At 42.0% G+C, this 18,230-nt stretch overlaps 2 protein-coding genes, 1 long non-coding RNA gene and 8 other non-coding genes across 19 annotated transcripts; 1 reads left to right on the forward strand and 10 right to left on the reverse strand.

Annotated features, from left to right (window-relative positions):
• Positions 1-2: 2 nt before the first annotated feature.
• Positions 3-3,126, reverse strand: rpl4 (ribosomal protein L4). The gene is made up of 10 exons (XM_030366789.1): positions 2,843-3,126; positions 2,077-2,248; positions 1,885-1,991; positions 1,520-1,658; positions 1,262-1,386; positions 1,024-1,153; positions 718-874; positions 452-535; positions 238-358; positions 3-154 (listed from the first exon to the last, which is right to left on the reverse strand). Exons 1-10 carry the CDS (start codon positions 2,843-2,845, stop codon positions 68-70), a joined length of 1,125 nt encoding a protein of 374 aa, XP_030222649.1. The 5' UTR covers positions 2,846-3,126; the 3' UTR covers positions 3-67.
• On the reverse strand, positions 1,728-1,824 carry LOC115551694 (small nucleolar RNA SNORD16). The gene has a single exon (XR_003978191.1). It is a non-coding gene; the product is annotated as a small nucleolar RNA SNORD16 (small nucleolar RNA).
• Positions 3,127-3,217: 91 nt separating the features above from the next.
• Positions 3,218-9,639, forward strand: zwilch (zwilch kinetochore protein). Its single transcript, XM_030366773.1, has 18 exons — positions 3,218-3,516; positions 3,664-3,706; positions 3,798-3,890; positions 4,020-4,129; positions 4,221-4,405; positions 4,650-4,729; positions 4,809-4,973; positions 5,377-5,448; positions 5,631-5,724; positions 6,721-6,770; positions 6,860-6,971; positions 7,064-7,143; positions 7,446-7,602; positions 7,712-7,740; positions 7,830-7,966; positions 8,055-8,150; positions 8,488-8,603; positions 9,248-9,639. Exons 1-18 carry the CDS (start codon positions 3,470-3,472, stop codon positions 9,334-9,336), a joined length of 1,755 nt encoding a protein of 584 aa, XP_030222633.1. The 5' UTR covers positions 3,218-3,469; the 3' UTR covers positions 9,337-9,639.
• A 6-nt stretch (positions 9,640-9,645) lies between these two features.
• LOC115551211 (uncharacterized) lies at positions 9,646-18,107 on the reverse strand. Of its 9 annotated transcripts, XR_003977994.1 has the most exons (17): positions 17,979-18,107; positions 17,507-17,594; positions 17,227-17,308; positions 16,856-16,926; positions 16,620-16,672; positions 16,233-16,304; positions 15,982-16,056; positions 15,729-15,798; positions 13,678-13,749; positions 13,428-13,503; positions 13,175-13,244; positions 12,800-12,871; positions 12,553-12,622; positions 11,178-11,249; positions 10,925-11,000; positions 10,689-10,745; positions 9,646-9,769 (listed from the first exon to the last, which is right to left on the reverse strand). It is a non-coding gene; the product is annotated as an uncharacterized LOC115551211 (long non-coding RNA). The 9 variants fall into 9 exon arrangements; XR_003977993.1 differs by lacking the exon at positions 9,646-9,769 and having other exon boundaries at positions 10,428-11,000; XR_003977995.1 differs by lacking the exon at positions 9,646-9,769 and having other exon boundaries at positions 10,428-11,000; positions 16,603-16,672.
• LOC115551688 (small nucleolar RNA SNORD16) lies at positions 12,351-12,448 on the reverse strand. The gene has a single exon (XR_003978186.1). It is a non-coding gene; the product is annotated as a small nucleolar RNA SNORD16 (small nucleolar RNA).
• On the reverse strand, positions 12,968-13,065 carry LOC115551690 (small nucleolar RNA SNORD16). Its single transcript, XR_003978188.1, has one exon. It is a non-coding gene; the product is annotated as a small nucleolar RNA SNORD16 (small nucleolar RNA).
• LOC115551689 (small nucleolar RNA SNORD16) lies at positions 15,527-15,624 on the reverse strand. Its single transcript, XR_003978187.1, has one exon. It is a non-coding gene; the product is annotated as a small nucleolar RNA SNORD16 (small nucleolar RNA).
• Positions 16,124-16,193, reverse strand: LOC115551687 (small nucleolar RNA SNORD18). Its single transcript, XR_003978185.1, has one exon. It is a non-coding gene; the product is annotated as a small nucleolar RNA SNORD18 (small nucleolar RNA).
• On the reverse strand, positions 16,401-16,498 carry LOC115551691 (small nucleolar RNA SNORD16). The gene has a single exon (XR_003978189.1). It is a non-coding gene; the product is annotated as a small nucleolar RNA SNORD16 (small nucleolar RNA).
• On the reverse strand, positions 17,048-17,145 carry LOC115551693 (small nucleolar RNA SNORD16). The gene has a single exon (XR_003978190.1). It is a non-coding gene; the product is annotated as a small nucleolar RNA SNORD16 (small nucleolar RNA).
• On the reverse strand, positions 17,379-17,448 carry LOC115551686 (small nucleolar RNA SNORD18). The gene has a single exon (XR_003978183.1). It is a non-coding gene; the product is annotated as a small nucleolar RNA SNORD18 (small nucleolar RNA).
• Positions 18,108-18,230: the final 123 nt, after the last annotated feature.

Consider the following 18,230-nt stretch of genomic DNA (forward strand, 5'->3'; position numbering starts at 1 on the left):
CATGTATTTACGAGAGCCTTTTTATTGTAAACCCGAATTGCACCCAATCGCCTGTATGAACCTGGGCTTATGCAGTTGCAGGGGCTGGGGCCGCAGCAACCTTCTTGGTCTTCTTTGCTGGCCTCTTCTTGGGCTTCAGATTCTTGGCCTTGATCTGTGAAGATGAGCAAAACTAAGTGAGAATGGAGTCGCTCACCAGCCTGGTCTTCAGACTAGCGTCAGATTCAGGCTACTTACGGCGGGGTCGTGCTGGAGGATGGCACGGCGTCTCGCCGTCTTGGCGTAGGGGTTCAGTTTCATCATGATCTTCAGGTTCTTCAGAGGATTCTTCTTCAGGACTCTGCGGTTGATCTTCTTGCTGCATAAACAAAAGATGATCACAGTATGAGGAATTTTGTTCAATTGCAGATAACTGAAGTGGTATGGATTATGAGATTTTTCTATTGCTTACTTTGGTGCACGCAGGGACTTCTGGATCTCCTCACTCTTCAGAATTCTGCTCAAATCTGAGTTGGTCATCTTGTGCACTGGGAGACTAACACAAATAGAGCAAGTTCAGCAATATCATCCAATATTTGCATTATTAAACAGAACAAATGTGTGATAGGCACTCAGAACTTCTGTTATTCTCAGTTTGATTCAACAACACGGACCGAAGTAAAAGATCATCACTGCAACACCAATGTGAAACTTAATGAGAAACGGATTCCAACGCACTTGTAGTTGATCTTGATGGTGGAGGTCTTGCGGCCGGTGCCATACAGCTGATCCAGCTTACGGAAAGCGCTCTCGGTCCAGATGCAAAAGCGTCCGACGTGGCCACCGGGGGCAAGCCTCAGGAGGTTCAGTTTGTTAACGTTCTGCAGTGTGATGCCTGTTGAGAAATGGACACGTTGTAAACAAAGACTGGAGCACAAAAGACATGTGTAATGACGGTCCAATAGCCCAACCACAAAACCAACGACCACAATACTTTATTTCCTAGCGAAATTGTCACTTTGAATTTATACAACAAAATCAAACCTGGGATATTTCTGAAGGCTTTGGTGACACCGGCGTCTTGGTTGTAGATGATGCATGGTCCTTTGCGCTGGATACGTCTACGATTCCTCATCTTACCCTTACCAGCACGCATGCGTTGGGAGGCGTATACCTAGTGCAAAAGATGGAACCATAATAAATAAGCAAACAGAATAAAACGACTAGGTCCCAGCTTTCCCTCCAGCAACCGTAATAGCCATCCTAGAGTGTCATGACTTACCTTCTTGATGTCGTTCCAGGCCTTCAGCTTCTTCAACAGAAGCACTGCCTCCTTTGTCTTCTTGTATCCCTCAACTTTGTCGTCAACCACCAGTGGGACCTCGGGGATCTCCTCGATGCGGTGCCCTGAAGGAATTACAAAGTCTGTGAATTCTCGAGACACAAAAACTGAGCTTTCACATTAACAGTCAGAATTGGATGGCTGTACTTTGCATTACCTTATGCAGAATAAATTCAATGAGCAACATAGGAAACTCACCTTTGGACATGACCAGGGCAGGCAGGGCAGATGCGGCCAGTGCAGAGCAGATGGCATAGCGCTTCTGGTTGATGTTGATCCTACGGTGCCAGCGGCGCCAAGTCTTGGTAGGCGCAAACATACGACCTCCACGACACATCTACACGAGCAGTCAAGGTTATGAAAGGCAGAAATATACCCACTGGAATGCAGCAACATGGACCCAGTATGCTCAGACTCGTTTTTCGTCAGCCAGATGTGCCAATATTAGACGGTAGGCACCCGTCATTGGCACAGTGTAGGACGCAAATTACACCATCATAGCAAGTGTGTGACAACTAGAGTGGCACGTTACTTATGAACCACAAGACTGGTGAAAAGGATACGTTTCCGAAGGCTCCCTGGCCGGAACGGTGCGTTCCACCTCCCCTCACACGTGGGATACGGGCCACAGCTCTTCCTGTTCCCCAGGACTCGGCACTCGTCTGGTGTCCTGGATAACACAAGTGGGAAATCAAATTTAACTGTCGAAAATAGAGTATAATATTGTTGCAAAAATAAGTTTAAAGGTTACTTACCGGCCAGTTTGCTGACTGCATAAGGCTGACGGTTGTTCTTGCGCATATTGGTATGCACGAAGTTGACAATATCGGGCCTAATGGGAGCCTTGAACACGGCTGGCATGACAACATTCTTGCCGGAAGACTCTCCTTTCTCGGAATAAACCGAGATCAAGGGACGGGTACAAGCCTAGGAGTTGAGAAAGTTTGAATGTTGATAACAATTTTGTACAATTGAAGTAAGTAGGCCACACATGTAGTTTAAGATATGTACGGTAAATAGGCCGATTTGAAACACATGCGTAAATATAACGGGCAGACATCCAACCTTAGAGACATAAACCGTAGCACATTAATTCATCTGAAATGGCTGTTAGCCTAACATAGGACAGCGCCTAACATAGGTCAGCTATAACGCGTATCTGCTTCCCCAACAGCATGCACACATGACACGCAGCGAGCCACGTTTCGTACAGGATTTAGGTTACTGGTTGACAACTTGCTGGAGTACTTCTACTTAACTTACGTTTTGAACGTTTAAAGCATTTCAAATAAACGCACCTTAACGGCTAGTCTTTTCGATGCCCTCACATTGCAGAAGGCAACACACGTGTAACCAAAATGGCCTCCTGTGCTAGCTTTGATAGCATACCTTACTCAAGGCTTAACCATCCTAACATATATCTTATAGAGCGAAAGGGACACATTCTCCGTACAGACGAAGAACAGAAACACACGCCACAATAAATATACGCTTTCAATCAACAATACTGTATATTCTCACCATATTTCTTTAATATTTTCGGCTCGCCGGTATTACACGTTCCACACGCTATGGCGGCCACAGTGAAAAGGAAGCAGGGAAAATAACCCACACGATATATGCCTCCGCTAAAAAAGTATCCACTTCCGAGATCCGACAAGAACCATAAAAACATTCCCATTGATTTGACACAAACAGTTCCACGTGTATAAATACTCATTGATTATGAGGATATCTAAATAAAATATATATTAGAGAAAAAAACGACTTTTAAAGAAATATGACACTATTAAACTCGCACTATTTTTCGCTTTGACGATGTGCGGATGACAACCGACCGAACTACTTTCCAGATGACTATGCATACACACACATCTTTATAATTGTAGTTTTAAAATATGCAGATTGTTGCTAAGTTATTGATCTTTACGATCGACATTATTTCATTCTGGCATTTATTTGTAAATTTGGCGAAACGTAATCGTTTATTTCAATAACGTGACGTATGGTGATGACCTCATCACGTCGCGTAGATTTTAGCGCGCGACTGTCAAATTCATATCTTCTTGGAATCTTCTTACAAACACGACATTTAAACTTATTGCGTTACATCAATTCTGTTAGAACAACTGTCACTGTTCTCTGGAAATGTCCGCGGTCATCACCAAGGCTAGGACGTTTTCCTCTATTCTTCGGTGAGTATTCATAATCCCATTTAGAAGACATGGTCATAGAACAACATACTATGGATGCTATAACGTTATCTCAGGTTACAGCAGCGCTCATTAACGCGCATCGTTAATCGAAAGATATTGCATGTTCTTAATCGCATCCTCTCTCAGGTCACTTCAAAAGGACCCACCCATTGAATCAAACCCCTATGAGGTAGGGGAGATCATTTGTTCGTACATTAGGGTTTTCTCGTGCCATGTTGTCCCTTCACACTAATTCATGACATTGATGTTTTGACTTGTAGGAAGAAATACAGATATTGAAGATCTGTGCGGAAGACTCCGGAGTGTCATCTTGGTGTCCTGGACACCGAAGTATCTTTATTTGCGAGAAAACCGTGAGTCTTTCTAATATAACTCAACGGTATACCCGACAGGATGAATAGACGACAAGAGCGAGTTCCGTTTCAAGCAAGGCCCCTGGCTCCAATATTATATTGTTAACATTAATTTTACCCGTATTGAAGGTTGTTAAACTTGATGGGGATGAAGCTGACAAGTCATCATGTTCTGAAAACGAGGATAATGTATCTCTTGGAAACTTGGGGCCTCAACCAGTCAGCATCATGAAAGCAAGGTGCCTCATCCGACTTTTCATATTTCATTTCATCAAGTATTGTCTGTATCTAAAATTCTACAATTCCTATCCCCACCCTCTTATTTCAAAGACAACTTTTGTCCTGGTATACAATGTCACAAAACCAAAAGCTGTCAGAGGACGATGGCCCCCTGGATCCTCTTTGGGTGCGTTGTGACATGTCTGACCTGGCTGGCACATCCTGGTTGGGAGCAGAGACGGTCCACCTGGCCAATAAAGTTACTGGTGTCAAGCTGTACTCCGTCACCTGCAAAGGTATTCTGGGAAGTTTCAGCTTCCTTTATCTACAATCTAAGATCAATGCTTTAGCTGTTGTGTTTGTTTCTATAAAGCCTTTATTGATATACCAGACCGTTTTATGTTAATTCAGATACATATTATAAGGATATGGTGTTACCTAAGGGTGTCTTATCTACATAAATAACTCAAATCCAGAACCTTTCATCTAGTGAGTAGCAACCACTAGACCATCCTGTGTGTTTGATTGGTCTTGTTTCAGGGCCCTCTGTGGAGAGAAGGTCATCCATTACCTTGGATGATCTAAAGCAGGAGCACAAGAAACGCCACCATCCCTTTAGCGTAAGGCCCCTTCTTCTCTCCGTCTTATGAATCATCAAAATAAATACACATCTCATTTAACGCAAATCTCAACTTCTAGGGTTTGCAGGTGGCTTTGAAGGGCAATGCTTTATACAACTTATTTGGGTCCACTGTGGTTGAAAACACGACCATCGAATCCCAGAGCAGTGTGACGGTGGACTTCAAATGGAGCCACGTGGAAAGCATCCTGGAGACTCCGCCCCTGTCCTCTAAAGCCACCCTGGTGAGCAGCCAATAAAACGCACAGCCTCGTTTGTAATTTCATAAGCAATAGGGCCTCTGGAGCATAAAAGTGTACTCCTATGTAGATTTCAATGCCACTCCTAAGTTATGTTATCCAAGCTCGAAAGCATGAAACCATATGAAACGTGACTATGATGCTACTATATTTACTACTATATTTATATATCAACTACAGTGGAAAGCAGGAAAATAATAAACTTGACTATGGTACCATTATATTTATAATCAACTACAGTGGAAAGCATAAAACTGTAAGAAACGTGACTAAGATACTACTTTATTTATAATCAACTACAGTGGAAAGCAGGAAATTGCAAGAAACTTGACTATGATGTTACTATATTTATAATCAGTTACATTGATTCTCTTTTCTTTTCATTTAGAATATCAAGATCACCTCTGGCGAAATGAGGAGCCCGATGTTTCAAAAGTACAGAGAGCTTGAGTTCTTGCAGGTGTGTGTGTGTGTGTGTGTGTGTGTGTGTGTGTGTGTGTGTGTGTGTGTGTGTGTGTGTGTGTGTGTGTGTGTGTGTGTGTGTGTGTGTGTGTGTGTGTGTGTGTGTGTGTGTCCCTCTAATGAATAGCACTAACGAAGGGAATGTGCTGATGTACTTACTGATTTAACCTGCTGTTGCAGCTTCTTGCGGCTGGTTTAAGGACTGGAGAAACGGAGTGGATGGAACCCTTGGAGACCACCTCAGCTGTAGAACTTATTAAGACCTACTTGGAAGGCATGGCTATTGACCTATCTGATTTGTATCAATCATCATTTGTGTGTTAAAACGTGTATAGCTAAGAAGGAGGTAAAGGATTTGGCCGGTTTGCTAAGAAAGAAGGTTGATTGTTGCCTTTGCCTATGTGGAGACGTAAATCAGCAATGATTCTTGGTAAACACAACCCACTCTCGCCGAGTAGGTGTCCCAAACTGGGTGGTTTGTGAGAAATGTACATCCATTTTCTTCCAAACGTGTGTTTAGCAGCTTCCACAGCTGTATAATTATTCTGTCCAACACAAGTAATCGCAAGTGAATGGCCGTGTCGAGGTAGTTTTGTCTAATATTGTCCACAAACAACCAATTCATACGTTTCCATTCTGTGTTTACACGCCATTATGCATGCTTGGGGACTTCGAGACTGGTTATGAACATGGTGGTGCATTTTGGATCAGACTTTTTTTTTTGTATTGGGAGGAGAAAGGGAAATTAAGGGTATGTTCAGATGATTCTAAGTACATTCATATAACCGGTAACATTGAGAACTTGATTCAGAAGAGAATGCTAAGGCTGTGTTCCAATCAGTTTAAAAAACGACAAAACAATTTAACCTTGCGACAAATCTGAATCATCACATTGCATATAACGCAACCACCATCTTTGCTCATGCTGTGAACATCAACAGTGGTGTGTGAATATAGAAACAAAACTTGTGCATTTGGTTTCTTTCTTGGCACTATTGAAGAAAATGACCGAGCAGGGGAGGTTTACTTGTGTTGTTCCAAGCAAAGATATACCATCTGCTGGACACTCTTTCGCCATATAATGGATATGAAGGACTCACCAACTGCCTAATTTCAAACACGCTACACCTCCATGAAGGGAGTGGAAAAACCAAACATAGGTGATTTACATCTGGATATATACAATGTCAACAATTACCCTGGGTTTAAGCCAACCGGCAAGCCCTTTAAACGAGACTAACATTGTTTTGTTTTTTTATATATTCCAAAGAACTTGAAAATACTGGAAAGACCCTTCCAGATCAGACGGCAAAGTCAGAGGTATGCTGGAGATCACACTGTAAAAGCCTTTTATGCAAATGTAGGTTTTAACGGAATACTTGGCCTGCTTATATTCCATTCCGATACAGACTGTGAAGACTGAGGCTGCAAAGACTGAGTTGGGAGCTTCCATCTTCGATGCCTTCATGGAACGAGAAAATTTGGACTTCCTGGAACAGATATGGGTGCGAATGAGGAAGAGTGAGTGCAATGTTTGCTCTATCTATTAATATATAAATTAATCAATCTGCAGAGAAGTTGAGCTTTGTGTTAAAAGTATGTTTCAATGACAGGTGTAACCTCCTATCAAGATGTTCATGACTGTCTGAAATTGGTCATGGACAGCCTGAGTTATGGTGACCTCAAACCATGGGTATGTCGGATGCTACTTTACTATTTAATCATTTATCAGGCACCAAAGCGCCTCAGGGTAAATTCAGATTTCGTTAAGCAGCAGGTAGGGCTATCTTGCCGGAGGACGCCGACAGGTATGCTGCAGGCATGAGGGACTGGCTCCAAACAGCACAGCCACTACACAATACTGCCGCATCTGTTTTCTTGTTATACAGAAGAAAGGCACAAGACACAAATGATAAGGGTATCTTAACATCTGTACAGCTGTGTTGGAGGGGAACACTGAATATTTATTTCGTTTTTGCATCCTTCCCCTTTCAGATCCACAGAGACGGCAACAGTTCACTGGGGAAGGTTTTCTTGCAGTCCTATCAGCAGCCGATGGATCATGTGTCACTGACGGGTCTGACTCCCATCACCATGCTGCTGGAGGTGGGCCTGGACAAGATGAGGAAGGACTACATCAACTACCTCATCGGTACCTCAGACCTCATCGGAGCTCAGCAAACCATCTGATTTAACCTCACAAAATGACGGGAGGCCGAAGTGTTCTCAAATATAACCATTTCTTTATTTTATCGTTTTAGGGAATGAACTTACAACCCTGAACCACCTGGTTAGTTTAAAGCTTTTACTGCAGACCAGTTTTTATTGGCTGTTAAATTGATAACTTATTTGAAAGTATGTTTTGTTTTGAATTTACAGAGTTACTATCTCAGCATAGAGGTGGAGTTGCAGGAGCAAGTCATTCGATTGAGGAAACTACACCACCTGCTGGAGATTATGGTGACCTGCAGTACATTCCTGGGTCTGCCCTTTGATCGCCTGTTTCGCCTCACTCAGTAAGAGCAGCTGGACTGTACACATCTCAGCCCATCATTGGCTTGGTTGCATGCATAACCTAATATAAACATTTTCTCATTTTTAAAGGTCATGTTTGCAGTACTTTAGGACATCCCCTTATAACGAGGACCACGAGTTCCAGCTGCCTATCACACCTGCTCTGATCAGCCACCTGTACCAGAAGTAAGAATCTCACTTTCTGCTCACCATCCATGGGCGTGTTCCAAACAACCTCATCTCACAATCCACTGAGGGGTGTTGTCCCAACGTCTTCATCTCACTATCCACTGAGATTTTGTAGATGTTATATCAATTAATCTCAACACAGGCCTGACCTTAACGTAAGAGCGCTTTATATTTGACTGCTTCCAATGTTGTGGTCATACTATAGAATTATATATTTCTTGTTTAGTGATTACAGAACATAATATACTTAAATCGCAATATTCTTCAAAATAATCCCAAATGGATTATTTCCTCCAATCGTTCAGCCCCGAAATATCTCCATCCTCTTCCTCAGGGAACACCCGGTGGTGTGGGGCGTGGAGGTGTCGAGTGGCCACAGCCCCCGGGAGGTCAAGACCACCTTGCAGCTCAGTGAGAAACCACTGGTGGGTCACATCGTCTTCGATACAGGTACGATTTTAATCTAGACCACTTTGACATATAGCCCCTAGACTCTTCTTCCTACAAGTCAAAACATCAATATGGCTAGGGATCGACCGATACAGATTTTTTAGGGCCGATACGATACCGATATTTTTTCATCAGCCTTAGCCGATACTCCGATACCGATATTTAGAGTCGATACTGCTTTTGCTCCCTCAATCATAAAAATTACACTGATAACAAATGTTACAAGTCTCAATTTAAAAAAAGGAACATTTATTGAACTTCAATATAAAAAACAATATTTAACAAATAGTAAAAACAGGTGAGGTAAAACAAGAAAAATTAGATGAGCAATATTTAACAAATATTAAAAACAGCTGAGGTAGAACAAGTAAAAAAAGAAAAAAAAATATCGGCCGATACCGATACACGTAAAGAAACGCGAATATCGGCCGACCGATATATCGGTCGATCCTTAAATATGGCAATGGAAAACTTCCGTGTAAAAACAAATGAGCTCCCTTACATCATATGGCTTTGATTCACTGGAGTCATTTTGAAGTGACCCGAGAGAATTCCAGTTATTTATGTGCGTTAGTGAGCGGTACCCAAGGTAATGTTAAAGCATCCAGATGCATGTTGCTGTACGACTTGTCGTTCTGTTCCAGATTACACAAACACTTCGGTGAACAGAGACAGTGAGGAGCCGGCCTACTTCAGCACTGTGGTGTGCTGCAGCCTGGTCACCTTTGCCTGAGGAAACCCAGTACCAATAACTTGGTCCAGGGAGCAGACATGTGTGAAGATTGACCTCGAGTGCAACCATAAAATACAAATGACTCCTGCAGTTTGAGCCCATGTTTGGCGAAGTTGAGCAACTGATCTCAAGGCTGAAGGAATTGTATGATCGAAGTTATTTTCAGTTAATCAAGCCTCTGCACTGAGTTCTGGAGTTTCAACCATCCTCAGTCTAATTGAGTCATGAAATTGATAACAAATTATTTTGTTTATGGAATGTTAAAATGTACTGAACTTTGCCATTAAAATAATTTGAAAGGAGCATGAACCATTTTAAATCGTTTGTACTTTAATCAAGGGAAAAGTTAAACAGAACATTGTTTTGTATAAGCAGGTGACCAGGGTTTTCAGCCAGCATTCAGGGTAGAGGCTTCTGTACCATCAGCTTTCTCCTGAAATACAAATGTCCCATGATAACATGCAACCTGCTACAAAATACATCAAAATACAGTCAAAGTACTTAAAGCTATACTGTACGATGTGAGAGAGCTAGCATGATTTGAAATTAGCTTCTCTTCGGAGTTCCGTTTAACTCCTCCCCCACCCTTCACGACTGCCCCAACCCCTCGACACAGAGCCGTGCACGAGCGCTAATGCTGCTTACGGCTTACTTCAACGGCAACCATTGCGTCACTTTTCAGGCCATTCAACTCCCTCAGCTGTCGCCATCGCTGAAAAGCGAATCCAATATTTATTCTCGTTTTTCCTCGAGCATTCTCTTACTTTTTTTTTTGTTGCTGCCTTTTCATTTTCTGTCTCTTTTTCTTGCCTTTTTAAAAGGATGAACCGGGGCAAGTAACGGTGGCAGTGGTAACTTCTGTTGTTTCTCTTCCATTGTGTAAATGTTGTAGGCTCACTAGGTCTAGTCCACTGTCATGAACTACTATGACAACAACGCTTTCTTTGCCCTCCGTGAACGCGCTCAGGCCGGCTCAGGCTCGTACACAGAGGGGAGAGAACGCGCAGGCTTGTGATTGGTTCTTTATATTCGGGTACAATGTCTCCGATTGGTAAGCATTTTAACAGGTTTATAGCAGATACAGAATTCGGTTTTTTTTTCGCTTCTTTTTCATTGCCCATAAGTTATTTATTGCTGTCAGGATGTAAAAACCAATTTCAACAACATATTAAAAAGTGCATATCACTGAAAATCGTACAATATGCCTTTAACTGAACATTTCTAATGAGTTTCAACAACATGGACCCAAGTAAATCAAGTGCAGCTTTATAATAACTATCCAAATCCAACATTGTACTGCCAATTTTGAAGGGCCAAGTATCTTCATTTGACAGAACCTGAATAATGCTTACATTTTTATATTCTTTCTGGGTCTTCATTCCCACTGCTGGAATCTGTTGATCTAATCACTGGCGTGATAAAACAAATTCAAGTTAGATTTTCCAGGCACTGACACAAAAGCGAAAAACGAGTTTGGTAAACTCAGAACTTGTTATTCTCACAAAGTATCAACAACACGGACTGAAGTAAAATCTCACTGTTATAGATCAAAGTTCAATAGCTCTCCAAGTGAGTCCCAAAATATTACTTTTTTAAGCTAAAGGCTGAAATTCCCATCCCTTCAGAATCCTCTTCTCTGCAGGGGGTCGGGTGTCTTGGAGGTCCTAAGGTAGAGACATGGCCGAGTCAGTAAAATGGTCTCCAAGGGTCCAACAAAGTATATAAAAAGAACGTTCTCAGAACTTCTGTTATTCTCACAAAGTATCAACAACACGGACCGAAGTAAAAGCTCATCACTGTAAACAAAGTATAATCGTGTCAAAGTAAAGATGACTTCTTACTTGAGATTGATTCTATGGACTGGGGTAAGACTCCCATCTGGGTGTCCAGGTAGAGATGGTTCATCATGACACCTGAGGCAGAAGAGTACACTAATGAAATACAGGCCACTGAATTGTATTTGGTTGAACCCCACGACATTAGGGCTGTAACGATACACCAACTCACGATTCGGTTTGTATCACGATTTCTGACCGGTTCGATACAGCCCACGATTTTTTTAAATTTAAAAAGCATTTTATTTAAATTAACACTTGTACAACAATTAACTTAATGTAACATTTAATAACAAATAATTTGGAACACTGAACAGAAAGAATACTATTAAAGTATAGCTAAATAAATAAATAACCAAAGATTGCAGTTGGAGGATGCTTGCAGGTAGGCAAAACCCCTCAACTAGTTTGGTTGGTTTAGTCAAATATCCTATTAGCGCTTATTAGGCTATGTAGCATAAATAATGACATAATCAGGCAGTATAGAATGCAACATGTTTAATAGCCTAACTTTCAATAGATGGCGAAAAAACATGAAGGTCTAACATGAACGTCGCAATAACGAGGCAGTGTTACGAGTAGCGTAGGCCTATGTGTGCGCGAAAATGGCAGTGTGCGCATGTGTGTGAGTGACGTCAGCGAGTGAGTGGACGAGCGAGGAGAGCGAGCAGTAGCGTGCGTGTCCAGTGAAGAAGCGAACGAGTCCGGTAGAATAAAGTACCCATCATGTCAATAATCGGTGGCCACTTCATTCCGACCTATAAGCAGACAAACTGCCGGTCAAATCACACAAAATAGGGATAGGGATCAAACAGACAATCTTTTTCACACTTGGCCCACTCTGGATAAATGTCGTTCATGTCGCATACGAGGACTTCGACGGCTGTAGAGAAATGCAATCCTCCGTAGCCACGGAGAGCTGTCATCACAGAGGGCATCTCGTTGCATACTTACGGCATCGATAAGAGGGGACGGTGTCAGCAGACTATTATTTAGACAAATTATTAGTAAATTTCAATCTGACAATTTCACCGGAGAGTTAGAAAGGGCGTATCGCGCTTCTGCCTTCTCACACCGCAAGACAGGTTTGTGGCTTTGATTGTCGCGATTCTGGTTTCGATACCCGTATCGTTACAGCCCTACACGACATACATTGACTTAAGTAGAGAAGTTAAAGCTTGCTCAGCATCAAGGTTCGTCATCCATCTGTGCCGGCATATGACAGTAGGCATCTGTCACCAGTCACAGAGTAGGACGCAAATTACACCATCACAGCAAGCTTAAGATACCCAAACCAGCTACAGCCTACATTTCTACAGCACAAGAAAAGCCTTTTCATTCTACACAATCCACTATTTAGAACTAACTCCCAAAATATTACCATCATGCGTAAATTGCCATCGCGTCGTCAGAATCCTCATCTCTGCAGGAGGTTACGCGTCTTGGAGGTCCTAAGGTAAAGACATTGCCAAGTCAGTAAAATGGTCTAACATGGTCCAACAAAGTACATAAAAAGAACGTTCTCAGAACTTCTGTTATTCTCACAAAGTATCAACAACACGGACCGAAGTAAAAGCTCATCACTGTAAACAAAGTACAGTGATGTCAAAGTACAGATGACTTCTTACTTGAGATTGATTCTATGGACTGGGGTCAGACTCCCATCTGGGTGTCCAGGTAGAGATGGTTCATCATGACACCTGAGGCAGAAAAGTACACTAATGAAATACAGGCCACTGAATCGTATTTGGTTAAACCACACGACATACATTGACTTAAGTAGAGAAGTTAAAGCTTGCTCAGCATCAAGGTTCGTCATCCATCTATGCCGGCATATGACAGTAGGCATCTGTCACCAGTCACAGAGTAGGACGCAAATTACACCATCACAGCAAGTTTAAGATACCCAAACCAGCTACAGCCTACATTTCTACAGCACAAGAAAAGCTTTTTCATTCTATACAATCCACCATTTAGATTAGAACTAACTCCCAAAATATTACCATCATGCGTAAATTGCCATCGCTTCGTCAGGATCCTCATCTCTGCAGGAGGTTACGTGTCTTGGAGGTCCTATGGTAAAGACATGGCCAAGTCAGTAAACTGGTCTCACATGGTCCAACAAAGTACATAAAAAGAACGTTCTCAGAACTTCTGTTATTCTCACAAAGTATCAACAACACGGACCGAAGTAAAAGCTCATCACTGTTATAGATCAAAGTTCAATAGCTCCCCAAATTAGTACTAAAATATTACCTTTTTAAGCTAAACGCTGAAATTCCCATCCCTTCAGAATCCTCTTCTCTGCAGGAGGACGGGTGTCTTGGAGGTCCTAAGGTAGAGACATGGTAGAGTCAGTAAAAGGGTCTCACATGTTCTAACAAAGAACATTTAAGAGTATTCTCAGAACTTCTGTTATTCTCACAAAGTATCAACAACACGGACCGAAGTAAAAGCTCATCACTGTAAACAAAGTAATCGTGTCAAAGTACAGATGACTTCTTACTTTAGATTGATTCCATGGACCGGGGTCAGACTCCCATCTGGGTGTCCAGGTAGAGATGGTTCATCATGAAACCTGAGGCAGAAGAGTACACTAATGAAATACAGGCCACTGAATTGTATTTGGTTAAACCCCACGACATGCATTGACTTAAGGAGCATTTCCCCGGTGGAGGCATGAATATGTATAGAAATTGGGTCCTATATGTAGTCGAATAATAAATAAAAATTCTAATTTGGTGCCGTCTTGACCGAGAAAAGGCAGAAAGTGACTTTTTGGCGCTTGTGGATTGAAGACAACAACTTCCACCATGCACCACGATGCACAGCTTCGCTGGCCACTCCCGCTGAACTAGATCTCCGCCTATCGGACACATCGCTGTTCCATCTACCAAGCCGATACCGCAAGACTGCTCGAAAATCATTTCACACAACATTTCTAGTGAAGAGTATTAGTTGGTGAACTCTGAATTAGTCCTCGTTTGTATTTCTTCCGAAATGGTGAACTTTTGCATGGCGCCATCTTCTATGTCAGATCCAGTACCTTCCGCCATTGTACTTCAGTTTTATCAACAGCCTCTGTTAGCTTAGCTTCAGACGCTGTGGATGTTAGTTTCTGTTGGTCCCACCCACTGGCACTGCTCTAATAGGACTGTAGCGTCAGTGGGTCCCACCCCCTAGAGGGGTGGGACTAGTGCTTGTAGTCTCATGAGAATCCTCCCCTCTTACACTTCCTATTTACTTCTACGCAAAAATCGTCATATTGCGTCATCTTAAACAGGAAGTGTTGGAGATCGATATGGATCTCTCCAGTCTCCCCAGAAAATAAGGGAATGATGCACGACCATTCAAAAATATGAGTGGGTTATAGGAATGCGCGATATAAACGATATACACGATAAAAAATGGCCTACGATAGATTTTAGTTGTATTGCTCTGTCGCGATAATGCATGTTTGACGCGATCTATCCATGACCCGCGAAATATAAAGAAAGGGTCATGGATAGAGCTTCGAGCTGCAAACGTCTGCAACGCATCGTCCGCAACCCGCGAAATGTAAAAAGAGCCACGAGCTGCAACCAGCTTATTGCATCATCCGCGACCCGCAAAATTTAAAGAGCCACGAGCTGCAACCGGCTGCAACGCATCGTCCACGACCTGCAAAATTTAAAGAGCCACGAGCTGCAACCGGCTGCAACGCATCATCTGCGACCCGCAAAATTTAAAGAGCCATGAGCTGCAACCGGCTTCAACGCATCATCGTCATCTAAGCAAATATGGCTGAAAGCGAAACGGAGGAGCTGGTGATTGCGCTCATTTCATGGTCATTTTAAAAAATTGTATGCGTTCACTTTGCACTTTTATGTTTTAATATCAAGTATCTGTGCACACACTTGGAAGATTTTTCTTTATTTAAAATAGCCATGCCTAATACTGGACGCATTTCCCTAATTCACAGTATCCGTTTATTAACAAGACACCACCAGTTTTAATTTAATTGAGAAGTATACGTCATTACACAGAAGATTTTTTTCTTTGTTGAAGTCTCTGCAGCTACAACATTATGTTGTATGATTACACTTTTGCACAATAAATGTTCTCAAAACGACATACTAAGTTTCTTTCTTTTGTTTTACACATTTAGCAGTTTGGCTTTCCTTAGAGTCTATGTAACCTGTTCTGAAATGGTTCTATTATGATTTATATATCGTGATATATATCGTTATCGCAATAGGTTGCAATGTATATCGCAATATGGATTTTAGACCATATCGCCCATCCCTAGTGGGTTACCAACGATAAAGCTTAATGGAAATGGGTGAAGTTTCCCTTTAAGTAGAGAAGTTAAAGCTTGCTCAGCATCAAGGTTCGTCATCCATCTGTGCCGGCATATGACAGTAGGCATCCGTCACCAGTCACAGAGTAGGACGCAAATTACACCATCACAGCAAGATTAAGATACCCAAACCAGCTACAGCCTACATTTCTACAGCACAAGAAAAGCCTTTTCATTCTACACAATCCACTATTTAGAACCAACTCCCAAAATATTACCATCATGCGTAAATTGCCATCGCGTCGTCAGAATCCTCATCTCTGCAGGAGGTTACGCGTCTTGGAGGTCCTAAGGTAAAGACATGGCCAAGTCAGTAAAATGGTCTCACATGGTCCAACAAAGTACATAAAAAGAACGTTCTCAGAACTTCTGTTATTCTCACAAAGTATCAACAACACGGACCGAAGTAAAAGCTCATCACTGTTACAGATCAAAGTTCAATAGCTCCCCAAATTAGTACTAAAATATTACTTTTTAAGCTAAACGCTGAAATTCCCATCCCTTCAGAATCCTCTTCTCTGCAGGCGGTCAGGTGTATTGGAGGTCCTAAGGTAGAGACATGGTAGAGTCAGTAAAAGGGTCTCACATGTTCCAACAAAGAACATTAAAGAGTATTCTCAGAACTTCTGTTATTCTCATAAAGTATCAACAACACGGACCGAAGTAAAAGCTCATCACTGTAAACAAAGTATAATCGTGTCAAAGTAAAGAGGACTTCTTACTTGAGATTGATTATATGGACTGGGGTAAGACTCCCATCTGGGTGTCCAGGTAGAGATGGTTCATCATGACACCTGAGGCAGAAGAGTACACTAATGAAATACAGGCCACTGAATTGTATTTGGTTAAACCACACGATATACATTGACTTAAGTAGAGAAGTTAAAGCTTGCTCAGCATCAAGGTTCGTCATCCATCTATGCCGGCATATGACAGTAGGCATCCGTCACCAGTCACAGAGTAGGACGCAAATTACACCATCACAGCAAGTTTAAGATACCCAAACCAGCTACAGCCTACATTTCTACAGCAATAGAAAAGTCTTTTCATTCTTTACAATCCACTATTTAGAACCAACTCCCAAAATATTACCATCATGCGTAAATTACCATTGCGTCGTCAGAATCCTCATCTCTGCAGGAGGTTACGTGCCTTGGAGGTCCTAAGGTAAAGACATGGCCAAGTCAGTAAAATGGTCTCCAACGGTCCAACAAAGTACATCAAAGGTCGTTCTCAGAACTTCTGTTATTCTCACCAAGTGTCAACAACACGGACCGAAGTAAAAGCTCATCACTGTGAAAGATCAAATTTCAAAAGCTTCCCCAAAGTAAAGATGACTACTTACTTCAAATTGATCCTATGGGCTGGGGCCAGACTCTATCTGGGTGTTAAGGTAGAGATGGTTCATCATGACACCTGAGGCAGAAGACACCAAGGAAATACAGGTCACTGAATGAAATTGCAAGCAAATTCTAACCATTTCAATAAACTTAACCTACAATAATCCTTGACAAAGTGTCTATTTATTTGGAAAGCTTGCTCAGCAACAAGGTTCGTCATCCATCTGTGCCGGCATATGACAGTAGGCATCCGTCACCAGCCACAGAGTAGGACGCAAATTACACTATCACAGCAAGATTAGGATAATCAAACAAGCTAAATCTTAATCTTCAAAATATAAATTTTATGTGATGTTGACATGTGCCAAAAGATTACCATTTCATGTAGAGTACCAATTTACATCCTTGTCTGGGTCGCTTCAGAGGTCTCATCTCTGAAGGTCATGATTGTTGGCAATCTAGAGCAAAAAGTGTGCTTTTATTCAAGATGTTCTCATCCGTTCCAACAAAATACATGGCAAGTCATTCAGGCTCAGAACTTCTGTTATTATCACAGAGTTTCAACAACACGGACCGAAGTAGAAGCTCATCACTGCAAGGGGTACACCTTTTTCTATAACGGATTATTGTTTAACAAAATATTATTCATTACTTACTCGACTATCTATGGTCTGTACAGGTTGCCGCGTCCACTACTGCAGCCAGAAGGAGCAGGGATGGATGCCCGATCAACAACATTGATACCTTAGATCAATAACATAAATTTAGTATACGACGGAGATAAATCATGCAACTCTATAATAAACAGCCAATAAACAAGTTGGCGCAATAACGTACATAACTGGTACACAATTGTCGACGTTTAGTGACTAACACTGGATGCCTTGAAGTAAAGTAATCTAGATGCTAACATCGTTGGTACATTTGTACAAGCAGATGGCTAATATAACGTGTACCTAAAGTCCCCTAGCATTTACCACGTGTAGTAGCATGGATCTACTTTGCTACCAATAAGGTTTCATGTATGATATTTTTTTAGATTCATTACCAAAGCTTCCATAATATCCTGTTTAATTGTTTGGCTAGACACAAATTAATGCATAAATACGGCAATTAGACCAATCTCACCGTATTTGATCCCTTATTCAGCTCATTCGCTAGCCAGGATGCTCGTACAACAGCAGACGAAGCGAAGAGGAAGTGCACCTCGGAAGTGATGGTATAAATGGGACTCTCTAAATCGACGCCACTTCGACCTGGGCGGGACTTTACGTCCTACGTCACTCGCTAGGGGTGTGCATATGTGCGCGTAGCAGTTTGTCTCAGGGCTCTGTGCACGAACTCCCTTGCACTACAGGCTATATTTCTACAAATGACTTA

The sequence above is a fragment of the Gadus morhua genome, chromosome 9 (assembly GCF_902167405.1).
Source record: "Gadus morhua chromosome 9, gadMor3.0, whole genome shotgun sequence".
NCBI classification, from domain to species: Eukaryota; Metazoa; Chordata; class Actinopteri; order Gadiformes; family Gadidae; genus Gadus; species Gadus morhua.